Source organism: Pituophis catenifer, unplaced genomic scaffold (genome assembly GCF_029215685.1).
Source record: "Pituophis catenifer annectens isolate HBS135680 unplaced genomic scaffold, rPitCat1.0.hap2 SCAF_3, whole genome shotgun sequence".
Lineage (NCBI taxonomy): Eukaryota > Metazoa > Chordata > Lepidosauria > Squamata > Colubridae > Pituophis > Pituophis catenifer.
Window position 1 is genome coordinate 20,921,425 of NW_027256883.1, and position 14,944 is coordinate 20,936,368.

Consider the following 14,944-nt stretch of genomic DNA (forward strand, 5'->3'; position numbering starts at 1 on the left):
AGGAAGGCCCCTCACCAGCTAGAACAGGCAACTGTGATTTCATAGTGCTGTGTATATAATAATAATTCAGCAGCTTAAATGAAAACACTTAGGAGTTTATTAGCATTATACACAATTTGGACTGCCCTGCAAATTTTTCTAAAGGACAGCTTTTCTGCAGCATTTATTAAAAGGTAAATATTTATTTACTGGAAGGAACAAAAATTATTCTTTCAAGGGGGTTAGTCATGCTTTAACTGCTCATAGTGTCTAATGAAGTAAAAGGATGGATTGATGAGTTTAGGTGGGATAAATTACTACAATTGCTAGATGCAATTACAATTTACAGTACGTTCATAGTCTCTTGGCAAATAGCTTTAATTAATGGATTGGGTCTAATTATTTGTGCTTGTGGCCTAGAATTGCATCTCAGGTGAAAAATAATTGGTTGAAAGTATAAATCTGGTTAATGTTCTTCATTGTAATTAGTTGTGGGAATTCATATTTTAAGAACAAATGCAGTTGCTTAAGCAAGATAATTTTTTGTATGCTTGGGTCAGTTTAACACTATCTAATTCAGCTCCATGTTCTCCTTTATCATGTTATCAATGGCCATGTGTAAATTAATAAAATATGGGAAAAATCCGTTTTGAACTGCACTCAGAAATCTGCAAAAAACATACTTTCTTCACAAAAAAGAATCTTGAGAAGCAATTAAGTACATTCATTTCAAGTTTTTCTTTTAAATGAATTTAAGTTTTAGGTCTTAAAGAAAAAAAATACCTGGACTTTCTCTTTTTTTAGGACTTAGGAATTGTGTTAATCATTGTGCATTTATTTCTATACTCTACACTATTTCCCATCAAAGGTAATATCTGTAACATTTTGGCTGGCCTCAACTAACTTGATCTTTGACTAAATAGCATGAATTCCATTTTTAAATAGAAGTGTAAATTTTAATATGGTAGCTTGTCTTATTCAAATGTTAATCCACCCTTCACATGTTTGGGACAGCCTTATTATAACCATATACTATAGAATTGACTATTCCTAGTTCTCATGATGATTTTTAAACTGCTTTTCATCAAGGGGGGGGAGGAAGCATCGTTCACAATGGCAAGACTTGGTAATAAGATTAAATATTCAAATACTATGCAATATATTGCTCTTGTTGTTGAACATGAAAATCTGATGTCCTATCTGGAATAATTGTCCTCTCTTCCAAGTTTTAAAATAGAGATGTTAATTTAAAATAGTAATCAATTAAAAGGGTACTTTATGAGAAGAACTTTAAAATCAATAGGACCATGAGCTAAATTCCAGGCTTTGCTCAACGGACAGGACAGGAAACAACTGGGAAAATTCTAATAATTCAAGAATCTCTAATAAGTTATTTTTACTGGAGAAAAATGAGAGAGTTGTAATAGGAAGATTATAGGGTCTTCTGCTTGAGCCAGAGATTGGGCTAGAACTCTGTGTAACTTTCTATGTAATTTTCAGAGTATTCCAATGTCTGTTGTGTTTCTAGAGGGCAAATTCAATAGTGAATTTGCCTGAAATTCTTTTTCCATTTCATGTAAGAATGTGTACTTTTTTAAAAAAAAGGTGTACATCTGTTAAAGCTGAATACAAAATATACTGAATACAATATACACAGAAAACAAAGAGAAAATTTGGTTTATAATTTTAGAAAATTGCTGATAATGAAATACATAATTATAAAAAATAAATTGATTTTTTTTATAAATAAATATAAATAAATTGGCACCTTTAAGGAAACACAAACTGCAGCACCATGTGGAATTTAAGCTAATGGAAACACAACAGAAAGGAATAGTATGCAATATCTTGAGAAAGAGATAATTGGTTGGGTATTGGCTGGTACATAAGAACATCTTAAACAGCAGTGTTAAGTTGTGAACTATGAGCTCTAGTTATAATTCTTTTTCTTTTCTTTTCTTTCATAGAATTACAGAGCAGTTCTTGTGGAAATCCTGGAACTCCATCCAAAGGTATTTTATCTGGAACACGTTTTGATGTTGGTGACAAAATCCGATATAACTGTGTGACTGGCTACATACTGGATGGTCATCCTCAGCTTACCTGTATAGCCAGTTCAGTAAATACAGCATCCTGGGACTTTCCAGTTCCTATCTGTAGAGGTAAGTTGAACATCCAATAAAATCTAATATAAAACCAATATTCACTATAAAAATACTGATATTAAATGTTAAAAAGTTTAATTTGTGAAACTTTTATTAGAACTAGGAGGGTGGGCTTTACAGTACTGGGTATTTATTAAAAATGCAGCTACTGATATGACTGTAATGCATGTTTGATTTATAACCTGGATGACAAATAATATAGAGCTGAATCAAAGTGAATATGTTATTTGTAAAGTCATAATTTTGAAGGAAGCGACAGGCCTTTCCATTTAGAAGACATATTTCTTCTAAATATATCTTCCAAAAGGAGCTCTAATATTAAACGTACCTAAAAGATTTGGGAACATGGTGGCTCAGTGGCTAAAACGCTGAGCTTGTTGATCAGAAAGGTCGGCAGTTTGACGGTTCGAATCCCTAGTGCTGCGTAATGGAGTGAGCTCCCATTACTTGTCCCAGCTTCTGCCAATCTAGCAGTTTGAAAGCATGTAAAAATGCAAGTAGTAAAATAGGGACCACCTTGGTGGGAAGGTAACAGTGTTCCATGTGCCTTCAGCATTTAGTCATGCTGACCACACGACCATGAAATTGTCATCAGACAGTGGCTTAGAAACGGAGATAAGCACCATCCCCTAGAGTCGGGAATGACTAACAGGTATGTGCGTGGGGAACCTTTGCCTTTACCTTTAAAAGATTTGGATTCAAGTTGTCTGAAATATATTTTTTTCTGGATGATTCTTCTCTATGCGGATTAAAGTTGTTTGGGGATATTCATCTACAAATGCAACAAACTTGTATAGAATTAAAATTCTTCTGTAGCTATCAGGATTTCTAGAAGGTACAAATTAAAAAAGAAACTTTTTCCCCCCCATTGGCATTTAGTTGGATGACATTTGGCTGAGAGTAAGCCACACTCTACACAAAGGGATTATTTCTAAGTAGGCACACATTAGATTGTATTGTTAATCATTGCTAGATCATTAGATCTAGCATAGATATGCTAGTTCATTAATTATGCAAAAGATAAACTGGAAACTAAATTGCAAAAGAAAAGATAATATTTGGGAAAAGAAGAAGACATACCGTTGGGAGGTATAATATTAAAAAAACACTAAAAATACTAAAATACTAAAAAAAAAAAAAACCACACACCCTAATATGAACTCCTCATAGAAGAAGAGAGTTGAAGAATATCTATTAGGAAATTCTGAGTTACATAACCACTGTATGTAAGAAATTATGTAACTCTTCCTATTAAGTCTTATGGTTGTTCTTGTTGCTTCTGAAATTATATTCTGCATTGGTTTTCCTAGGGAAAGGGTCCTGAACACACGATAGAGCTTAAATAATGCATTGAGCAAGCTTTGGCTCCAAGCAATCTATTTATGTTATTTTAAATACTGGTGAAATAGTGGTTGACCTTGAAGTGTCTTCTTACAGCCAACAATTTATTGTGCAATTCCAACTTTCCTTTGCATAGCAACCTGTGGGAAAACAGTACATCTTCAGAGCATCCAAGTGAAGCAGTGAAAGCAACTGCTACAGACCTATGTATGAAACAAAGTTTAGTTTAAAGTACTGCAGAGTTTTGATTGAAGTACAATCCCAAGAGGGTTCCCCCCCCCTCCAATATTTGGTGTTCTTCTTTACTGGAGAATTGATTTTCTTGAACAAAGATAGAGACAGAAGGGACAGTAAGAGTGTAACACTGATGGAGATCTAATGAAAGGAAGCTGGAGTCTAAAAATTCTTATCATTGCCTGGTCACATGGAAAATTTACTGTATTAATATTCCCTGCTTATATTCATGTGCAATAAAAGAAAATATATTATATAAGGCTTTCGAACATGGAGCGTTTTAAGAATACATAGCAATTGCGTTTGAGGCTAACTTTAGCATTGGGGTCCTACTGCATCAAAATGGAGAATCCCAGCACACTGTCTAGTTAATAAATTACAATAATGATATGAATAAATAATTGTTTACTGTTCTTTTGGTTCACCCAAAATTTACTGTCTGAGGGGACTTCTTCTCAGGCTCTGAATCAGCTTCTCCAGGCTCTGAATCTTCCATGTTTGCTAAGAAAGTCTTTGGTCTTTGCACCAAACACAGCATAAAAAATGGTTCTCTCTGATCTGATTTAAATCAATGGTGAAATCCTACCAATTCACACCAGTTCGGGCGAATTGGTAGTGATAAAAGCTACCAGTTTGGCGAACTGGTAGTAAAAAAAAAAAAGCTACCAGTTGGTCCGAACTGGTATTTCCGACAATCAGCTGTGCTGCACGATTTAAAATCACTAGAAAGCAGGAAATCCTATTTTCTAGTGAATCTAAATCGCACAGCACAGCTTTTCCCCCCCTCACTGTTCTACTTACCTTCCCAATCCTCCTTTTTCTGTGCACAGCGTGTGTATGGCACATACTGTACATGTGTGCACACTTAGTGTGCATTTAGCATGCATTGTGCATGCGCGCACACATGTGCATTTAGCATGCATTGTGCATGCGCGCACAGCTTGGGGAATTTGCTGTGTCTGTCAGCAATCACGTAAAATATCTGGTCAATGAGTGGGCCAAAAAGAATAACTTAGTTGCTTGATACTATTATTCTTAAGTGCCTTCCTCCCTGTAGTAGAGCTCAAACTGTTTATGAGAAAATTGAGAACAACAGAAGATAAGTAGGGGGTTGGCGTGTGAATGGAGAACTTTTGCAGTGAATCAGATTGAACACAGAATGGGCCCTTTGTCAGTTATATTTGAAGTCCCACTACACAGCAGTAAATGCAGCTAAGTTTGTGCAGAATGAACCAATGATATTTTCCCATACTGTGTGACATCTGTTCCATATGCAATGCTGTGGGAACATAGCTGGGAAAATTGTAAGCTTGTTGTGAACAATTTGTCCTTTACAGACAAGGTCAATTGGATTCAATTATTTCTGGATACCACTGTTGGGACAGGTCATAGGGAGATGACCTTGGCAACTGCTTGACAGGTTCCTGGTGTTGTGGCCCCGCCCTCTGAGCCTATCTCATCGGAGGAAGAAGGCTCCGAACATGAGGGAGAGGAGTTAGCCAGGCCTCCCTCTCCAGGCCCTTCCCCTCTGGCACTGTCTCAGGTGCCGGCCGAGGGAGAGGAGATTAGTCAGGAGCCAGGTGTCTCTGATGAGAGCGAGGAAGGAGAGCCGTCGTTCCTGGATGCACGCTAACGAAGGTGTGATAAACGGTTGCAGCAGTTAAGGAGGCATGCTAGGGATTAGAACTGAGTCACTGGACCACACCCCAGAGACTATATAAGAGAGGGTGGTGGCTGGTAAAACTCTGTGACGAACAAAAACTAACTCTGGCTAGTCACTTGAACAACGCCTGAAGCTGCCGAAGGGATATTGTTTTGCTGGACTATTTACAATGCGTATGTAATGTTATGTTATCTGTTGAAGTAAAGCTCTTGGCAGATGGTGCTTATATTGTTGCCAAGTTTGAGATAACAACCTGTGTGCGTGCCAAGTGCTTCCTTAACCCTCGGCTGGCTGTGTTTGTGTGTGTGTGGAGACGGGGACAGATCACCTGGCTATTGTTTTTAGCTTTTAGGTCTCAAAGACATAAGATATGTCAAGAGATGACACCAACAGTGACTTGTGTTACTCTTTCCATTTCTGTCTGACTAAATTGACCAGGTTGGGATAAACCCACAAGTGAAGCAGGTGAGCAGTGCTTTCTTGAGTTTAAGTTGGGTTACTTCCTGCAGATTTTTCAGATTATAACTCAGTTTCAGATACAGGTAGTCCTCGATTTATGACCACAATGGACCCCAAACTTTATGTTGCAGTGAGAAATTTGTTAAGCGAATTCTGCCCCATTTTTCTTGCCACATTTGTTAAGTGAATCACTGCAATTGTTAAATTAGTAACGTGGTTGTTAAATGAATCTGGCTTCCCCATTGACTTTGCTTGTCAGAAGGTCACCAAAAGGACCTTCTGAAGGTGTCAGAAGGACACCGGAACACTGCAACCATAATAAATATGAACAAGTTGTCAAGCATCTGAGTTTTGATCATGTGACCATGGGGATGCTGCAATAGTCATAAGTGTGAAAAATGATCATAAGTCACTTTTTTCAGTGCCATTGTAACTTTGAATGATCACTAAATGAACTGTTGTAAATCCAGGACTACCTGCTGTCAATTCTTGGGTAGCATGACTAAGAATGACGTAAATTTCAGATGAATACTTCAGATAAGTAGAAAAATCAGCGGTGAAAACATGGAGCTAATAATAAAAGAGAAGGGCATTTGGAGTATGTAATACATTGTAAGTGGTTTCACCATCATAGCAATTGCACTGGGCAAAAATGTACCTGATTTAAAAAATTAAGCATGCTGTAGCTTGGGTTCGTGCAGCTCATCTGGGATCATCAGAGGCTTTTAAAAGTATTTTTTCTACAACCTCTTCAGCCGAAGAGATTGTAGAAAAAATGCTTTTAAAAGCCTCTGATGATCCCAGCTGAGTTGCCTGATCGGCAGAGACTTTTTTTTCTTTTAAAAGCCTCTGACGATCAGGCAACTCAGCTTTCTTTTTAAAAGAAAAAAAGCCTCTGCCAATCAGGCAACTCAGTTGGAATCGTCAGAGGCTTTTAAAAGCATTTTTTTACAACCTCTTCGGCCGAAGAGATTGTAGAAAAAATGGTTTTAAAAATAAAAAAAAAAGTTGACCACGCCCACTCAGTCACATTAGCCACCACCACCACCAAGCCACGCCCACAGAACCGGTAATAACAAATTTTAGATTTCACCACTGATGAACCAACGATGCCACAAAAACCCAGGTAGTTTCTGATGATTAAGTAGGCTGAGGTAACTTTGAGATGGAAGGAAGAAGATACAAATGCATTGATAGTTTAGCTCTTTGGAAAAAGTAAAAGACAGAAAAACCAACTGTTTTCCTGATCACTAAAAAGACTGTGATTCCCTACATGTTAAAATCCCAAACGCTAAGTATGTACTGATGAGAAATGAAATCATACAATGACAATTCAATTTCATAAAACATTAGTAAAACACACCAATTCATTTAAAATGGCTTGGATTTCCTTCTTAGAAACTGAACATATGAGGTATGAATTCAAACCATATATAATAAAATCCAGTTTAACGTCAGTACAACTTTCTGCCATACAAGATACAGGGATAGTTAATCCAGAATATTTGATCTAGACGCACAATTTTAGGCCTAATCACAGTCTCTGAAACTAATCTAGTTATCCAACCACTAGTAAATCTGGGTTTCAGTACTTCTGTCCTGAAATACAGGGTGGGGAATGATAATGAACATAATGACAAATAAACCATCACTTCATATTAATATTGCCTTTATTCAAAGGCATATGTTTAGTCACCATTAATAGGTGATACGTCATTTATAGTCAATATAGATAGCATGCTGATATAGATAGATAGGTTCAGCATCTTCTAGAATTGCCAATGTCCATTTAAATTATTGCAGTCTAGACTCATGAGAAATGCATACAAATAGCAATAGCACTTAGGTTTACAGTATATACCGCTTCATAGTGCTTTAAAGCCCTCTCTAAGCAGTTTGTATATTGCCCCCAACAATCTGGATCCTCATTTTACCGACCTCGGAAGGATGGAAGGCTGAGTCAACCCTGAGCCTGGTGAGATTCAATCTGCAAAACTGCTGGCAGCCAGTGATCAGCAGAAGTAGCCTGCAGTACTGCATTCTAACCACTGTGCCACCGCAGCTCAAATCTAGTCCTTGTTTAACAACTGCTTCATTTAACAAACATTTGCAGTTGTGATGGTGATGAAAAAGTAAGTTTATAACCAATCCTTGCATTTATGACCTTTTCAGGTCTGTAAGGAAAGAAAATCTGAAATAAGAGCATCAGCACAATCACAGATTTGCTTAACAATTGTGTTGCACAACAACTGAGTAGCTAGTCTCAACTGTGGTTACTAAATGAGTACTACCTGTAGAGACAGGCAAAGTTTAAATGGAGACAGGATGATTTTGATTTATTGTGTTATGAAGTGTCAATTACTGTGTGCATAGCCCATGACCAGATTTTAAATTAATTTCCCCCTCTGCTGACATATTAATTTTGATTGGGGCATTTTAAATGATGAAACCTGACAATAGTCTCATCCCATCACCTTCTACTTTTCAGACAGGGTAGGAATTGTAGACTGCCACATACTGCAGATTGGTGAGAATGATTCACCAAAGGCTAATAAATAAGGTCACGATTAAATATAATATAGTCACTCTGTAAAGGTTATATTAATTAGGAGGTTTGATAATCAGGGATAATATCTCTTATATTTTTGAAAGGTTGTTCTATTTATAGGTAAAAGTCACAACTAGCTTATAACACTTGTTGCCTCTTTTAGAGATGTGGTTTAACTGTTGCATGTTGAAAGGGTCTATTTTTAGTTCATTTTATTGCTTTGATATGACAGGCAAAAAAGAAGTCTTTTTCCAAGTTTTTGCAATAGTGCACTCCAAAGGTATAGAAATAAATCCCAATTGTTAGGAGTATACTTCAACAACTTTAGTGGGAGCAGAGAGAACAGTTTTTAGACCACCTTTAGCTACAGCCCCTGACTGAGGTGCTCTCAACCCAATCTATCTCATGCCTTTGTTTTTGTGAGGGAAAATAGAAAGGAGGAACATTTTATATGTATAAAATATATATTTTATATGCTGCAGGGGAGGGTTTCACATATTGTTGCCACCGGTTCACCATGCACCTTCCATGCATGTGCCCGGCCTTCCTCATGCTTGTTGCATGCACTTGTGCCTTCCACACATGCTCCTGGCCTTCCACGCATGCGCCTGGCCTTCCATGCATGCGTCCGGCCTTCCTCATACTTGCTGCATGCACATGTGCCTTCCACGCATGTTCCTGGCCTTCCACGCATGTTCCTGGCCTTCCACGCATGTGCCCGGCCTTCCTCACACTTGATGCATGCACATGTGCCTTCCACGCATGTTCCTGGCCTTCCACGCATGCGCCTGGCCTTCCACACATGTGCCTGGCCTTCCTCACACTTGCTGCATGCACTTGTGCCTTCCACACATGCTCCTGGCCTTCCACGCATGCGCCTGGCCTTCCACGCATGCGCCTGGCCTTCCACGCATGCGCCTGGCCTTCCATGCATGCGTCCGGCCTTCCTCATACTTGCTGCATGCACATGTGCCTTCCACGCATGTTCCTGGCCTTCCACGCATGTTCCTGGCCTTCCACGCATGTGCCCGGCCTTCCTCACACTTGATGCATGCACATGTGCCTTCCACGCATGTTCCTGGCCTTCCATGCATGCGCCTGGCCTTCCACACATGTGCCTGGCCTTCCTCACACTTGCTGCATGCACTTGTGCCTTCCACACATGCTCCTGGCCTTCCACGCATGCGCCTGGCCTTCCATGCATGTGCCCGGCCTTCCTCACACTTGCTGCATGCACATGTGCCTTCCACGCATGTTCCTGGCCTTCCATGCATGTGCCTGGCCTTCCACGCATGTGCCTGGCCTTCCTCACACTTGCTGCATGCACTTGTGCCTTCCACACATGCTCCTGGCCTTCCATGCATGTGCCCGGCCTTCCTCACACTTCCAAGCAGAAAACTTGTTTTAATTGCCTTGATTGCCATTCACTGCATTAAAGCAATTTACTCTCTCTCTGCAACCTCTTAAAACTCTTAAAAATATCATTAACAAAACTTGTCTAGAGTATTAAGAATGTTTTCAGCCCAACTTTTCCTGAAACAGTATTGAGACAACATTTTTAAATAGGGATTATTCCAAAGAGCTAATCTCACATGAGACTAAGAGCCAAATTCTCATTTCTTTCCCAATAGCATCCAAATATGTATGGCTGCCTTGAATATGGGAAATAATATGAGGTTATGACTATAATTAGAACTGAGTGCTTGCCAAGAAATTCTTTGTTTCTAAAGTAAATAGAGAGTTGAGCTTTTTAATAAAAATATTGCCCATATCAGTATGTATTTTCACACTACTTAACAATCGTAAACTTGTTTACCCATACAATATATATATATATGGACATACATATATGGGGAAAATGGATTTTGTATGTAGCCAATCAGATTTATGTGGCAATTTACATCATATCTATACTGATAATCATTTTGCAAAAGCCACAGATGAGTTAAGCTACATCATTTGTATGATGATGTCAGTGCCCAAATGATAAAACAGAAGCGTTACCTGCCTTGGATACAGGGGTGAAATCTACTTACCTTCCCAACCAGTCCAGAAGTGCATGCTCTGTGCGCGCTTACTCACTTTGCTCATGCACGCACACGTCACATGAACGCATGGACCCTCTGCGCATGTGCAAACCCTTCTGCGCATGCACAGAGAGTAAAAAACAGGTTACTTCCTGGTTAAACCCAGGAAGTAATGACAACCGGGCAGGTGGGCAGAGCCTCATGCCACCATTGCTACCGGTTCTCCAAACCACCCTCCGCCATCGCTATTGGTTCGTCTGAACCGGGAATATTTCACCCCTGCTTGGAAAAATATTTGTGGTGAGAGAAGTACATAATGACTTCTTGGTCCACCTGCCATCAGTTCTTGCTAGGTGACCAGTCAATTTCCATCTCAATTCTTTTACTCTCTTACTGATACCTTATGCTTTTGTTTGTTCTCCAATCCATGTGCAGGTTTTTCTATCTTATCTTGTAATGCTGAACATGTATCTTTCCATGGCTCTATTCACTAAGAAACTATTCACTAAGTCTGCATTACTATTAATCTTCTCATCGTTCCTATCACCCATCTCCTCCCACTTATGACTGTATGACTGTAACTTTGTTGCTTGTATTCTTACGATTTATATTGATTGTTTCCTAGTATGATTTGGTTGCTTATTTGTAGCCTATGATTATCATTAAGTGTTGCACCTTATGATTCTTGACAAATGTATCTTTTCTTTTTATGTACACTGAGACCATATGCACCAAAGACAATTTCCTTGTGTGTCCAATCACACTTGGCCAATAAAGAATTCCATTCTATTCTGTTCTGTTCTGTTCTATTCTATTCTATTCTATTCTATTCTATTCTATTCTATTCTATTCTATTCTATTCTATTCTATTCTATTCTATTCTATTCTATTCTCTGTACCTCTCGTAGCTTTTGTATTGATTGTGAGGTTAGTGTCCATGTTTCTCCCCTGGCCAAGGCTGCATAGTGATAAAAAGTGATCCCACGTGATAAAAAGCGTCCATGAAAGAGACCTAAAACAAGATGGATTGACAACAAGTATCAGCAAGTATTGCAGGCCTAATTGGCAAAAGAATGCTCAGGACCATGTTGGTTGGAAACATGTGGAAGAGGCCTTCCACCTGCAGTAGATGGACAATGGCTAAAATGATGATGATAATGATGATGATATTTCAGTCAGGTACTGCCTCCTTAGCGCTAACACTTGATCCCATGATTGCATTTAGCATTTAGTCTTTGCTTTCAAGCTGAGTAGAAATCTGTCACAGCTCATTAAAATAGTTGCATTCCAGTTTGCAAATGAAGGACAATTGTGTTCTTACTAGGATATCCTATCGTTAATCTTCTCATCCACGGAGATATTTCTTTGAGGCTTATATCTGACCTCTAGATCTGCAAGCTGGAATCACTGGCCATGCATCTTATCCTGCCTAGTTTCAGATGGATGACAGCAACTGGAAATTCATCACACTTCTCATCAGCTCTTATATTTGGATATAATTCTTAGGCTTCAAATAACACAAAGGATTTGTGGTCTGGTGTGGTTATTTATAAGGCGGCAATGATGCAAGAGGTTACCTGACTTTTATCAGCCTTTGATTCAGGTTTTGATCAGGAATTTAATATAGTACAAGGAGCATACCCCAACTTTTGATAAATACCAATATTGTTACACTTTGGGTTATCTCCAAATGTTACCAATCCAAAAGAACATCTGCATTCAAATTCTTTTCATTTTACTTGCAAGTTCTCTTTAAAAATCCTACCCAAATTACTTCTGTTTCCATGTTTCTATCGATGCAAGATGAAAAACATTTCTTTTATGAGGCATAATTTCCTGGCAATGTATTATTTAATATCTGGAGAGTAATTTATTTTTCATGGAACTATATGTGCGCACGCACACACACACACACACACACACACACACACACACACACAAAGACTATTTACTTGCTCTTTATGTGACTGACATTTTAAAGTTATAATAAAATGAGTTTCAAATCAGTCAACCAAGATAGCACAGAGAACTATATTCTCCTTCTTGCTTTTCATATCCTAGAAATGTATATAATTGTCAGGCACAATCTTCACATGTGATGGTTCAATTAAACTGTTTTATCACTAAAAGCCTATGCACAGGAATCTTCTCAACCGATGGTCAGAATCTGCTTAGAGTTAGATAAGAGTCAACAACACTCAAATGGGGTTGGACTTAGTTTGCTTCTGGCTATGTAGAAATGAGCCATGGTAGTGCAGTGATTAGAGTGCAGTACTGCAGGCTACTTCTGCTGACTGCTGGCTGCCTGCAATTTGGCAGTTCAAATTTTACCAGGCTCAAGGTTGACTCAGTGTTCCATCCTTCCAAAGTGGATAAAATGAGGACCCAAATTGTTGGGGGCAATATGCTGACTCTGTAAACCGCTTAGAGAGGGCTTTAAAGCACTGTAAAGTGGTATATAAGTCTAAGTGCTATTGCTATTGCTATTGCTATTCACTAATTGTTTCCGGTCATTTCTTTCTGCCAATGTAAGAATAGATTATCTCCAATGGTGACATTGGCAGACTCTTGTCTGAAGATCTTATTGGCCTACCCAAGATTCCTCAAGAGGTTTGAGGCATATCTAGAAAACTTTTGAAAAGTATGTAAACATTATAAGGGGAATTTCCAATGTGTAAAAAAAAGCCCACCTAAATATTAGATATTGCCGTTAGATATTACCCAATTATTTTTTAATTATATTTCCAGTAATATTTAAGAACTAGGGCACTGAATGTGGGATGCAGCAATTATGACCTCTGCTTGAACATTAACTATTCATTTCCTATTGAAGCTTTTTTTTTTCACTTGACAAGACCTTTTATTCTTGTATGAAATTATCTATCATCTGTCTGTCCGTCCATCCTCTGTCCTCTATCCTCTATCAACAAGCTAGACATATACAGTATATCTTACAATCCTTTTTCTCTCTCCTAATCCATTGGTGATAGAATTTTCCTTAATAACCCTATTAGATTTGATAAGCATGTGCTTTTTAAAAAAAAAATCTTTAATGTCAATTTTTCTTTAAAGAATCCCAATTGATTATAGATTCCTTTAAGCTTAACAAGGTCAAAAGGGTGTAGAATAGAATAGAATATAAATTTTTATTGGCCAAGTGTGATTGGACACACAAGGAATTTGTCTTGATGCATATGCTCTCAGTGTACATAAAAGAAAATATATGTTCATCAAGAATCATAAGGTACAGCACTTAATGATAGTCATAGGGTACAAATAAACAATCAGGAAACAATCAATATCAATATCAATCGTAAGGATACAAGCAACAAAGTTACAGTCATACAGTCATAAGTGGAAGGAGATGGGTGATGGGAACGATGAGAAGATTAATAAATTAATCTTTGTGTAAATTACATTTGCAAGTTTGAATTTTAACATATTTCAGTCATTAGAATTGGATGATAATAAGAGATAGTTTGAAATCCTCACAGCTGTGAGGTCAGGCCCTTTTTTACCCTCTCATTTTTGAAATTGCTCTGTTCTGAGCTTTCTGTTGCCATAACTATACATATTAGTTTGAGTTCATTTTTAATATTTTAATGTTTTTTAGTACTTGGATTTTTCTGACCTCATGATGCTGATCCATTTTAGTAAATCCAACATTGGAATGTAAAATCCAACCATATGATAATTTTCCCTAATTACGTTCAATTATATCCCTCTGTCCTTCTATTAGAAATAACAGCAGGATTATGTACATTAGTTGGCTGAGCACCAAGGGAAGCAAAGCATTTCTCTTAATTTCACAAGAAGAAGCCAGCATGAAGGTTAGCTGCCACCTCCCATTTTGGCCCACATCCATCTGGAGCTGACTTTCAAAATAATCTGGTCCATCAGAAGTGTTTGTCCTTAGTTTGCCATATGTCAGCTTAGTTCCATTTAACTTTCCATCTTCTCATACGCTCTTTCTCAGAGCATAAACAGTATTGTCAAGGTAAATAACACCTGTCAAATCTGTCTTTTTGGAAAGTTTTTGCTCTGGAGTAAAAGTCATCTAGTATTGGTCCATTGATTGAAGGTTTTGCTAATGAAACTGAAAGTGGAATCATTATATGTGTCTTTTGCTTCCCTCTCTAAATTTGTCTAGAGAGGAATCATTGAAATCTGATTTGGAAGAAGCATAGGGAGTTGTCAGGAGAATACAATTTCCATTAAGCAAAGAAACTAAACAGGTTGGATAGCTTCAGTTACAGTAGCGATGAGTGCACCATTGGAAGACTTGAAAAGTAAAGTTAGGAACAGGTAGTTATGGGAAAAAAATCTATTTATGTAGTTGTTAAGAGTCAACACTGACTTCAAGGTACATAACCAATCAACCTAATAAAAAGGAAACTAGGTTTGGTTGCATTTTATTCCCACTATCTTGATCTGGCCTTAATTCCAAGCAATTAGTAAAGGTACAAATAAAATTGGCAAGAGCAAACACAGATCATTTTTTTTATTGGATGAGAGAAAGGGCTAAACT

General features: G+C 38.0%; 1 protein-coding gene across 1 annotated transcript in view; it reads left to right on the forward strand.

Annotated features, from left to right (window-relative positions):
• Positions 1-14,944, forward strand: part of CSMD3 (CUB and Sushi multiple domains 3) — a 700,075-nt gene that overhangs the window by 225,501 nt on the left and 459,630 nt on the right. Inside the window, exon 4 of the mRNA XM_070942050.1 lies at positions 1,947-2,141. Coding sequence (XP_070798151.1) covers positions 1,947-2,141 — 195 coding nt within the window. The remainder of the gene's footprint in view (positions 1-1,946; positions 2,142-14,944) is intronic.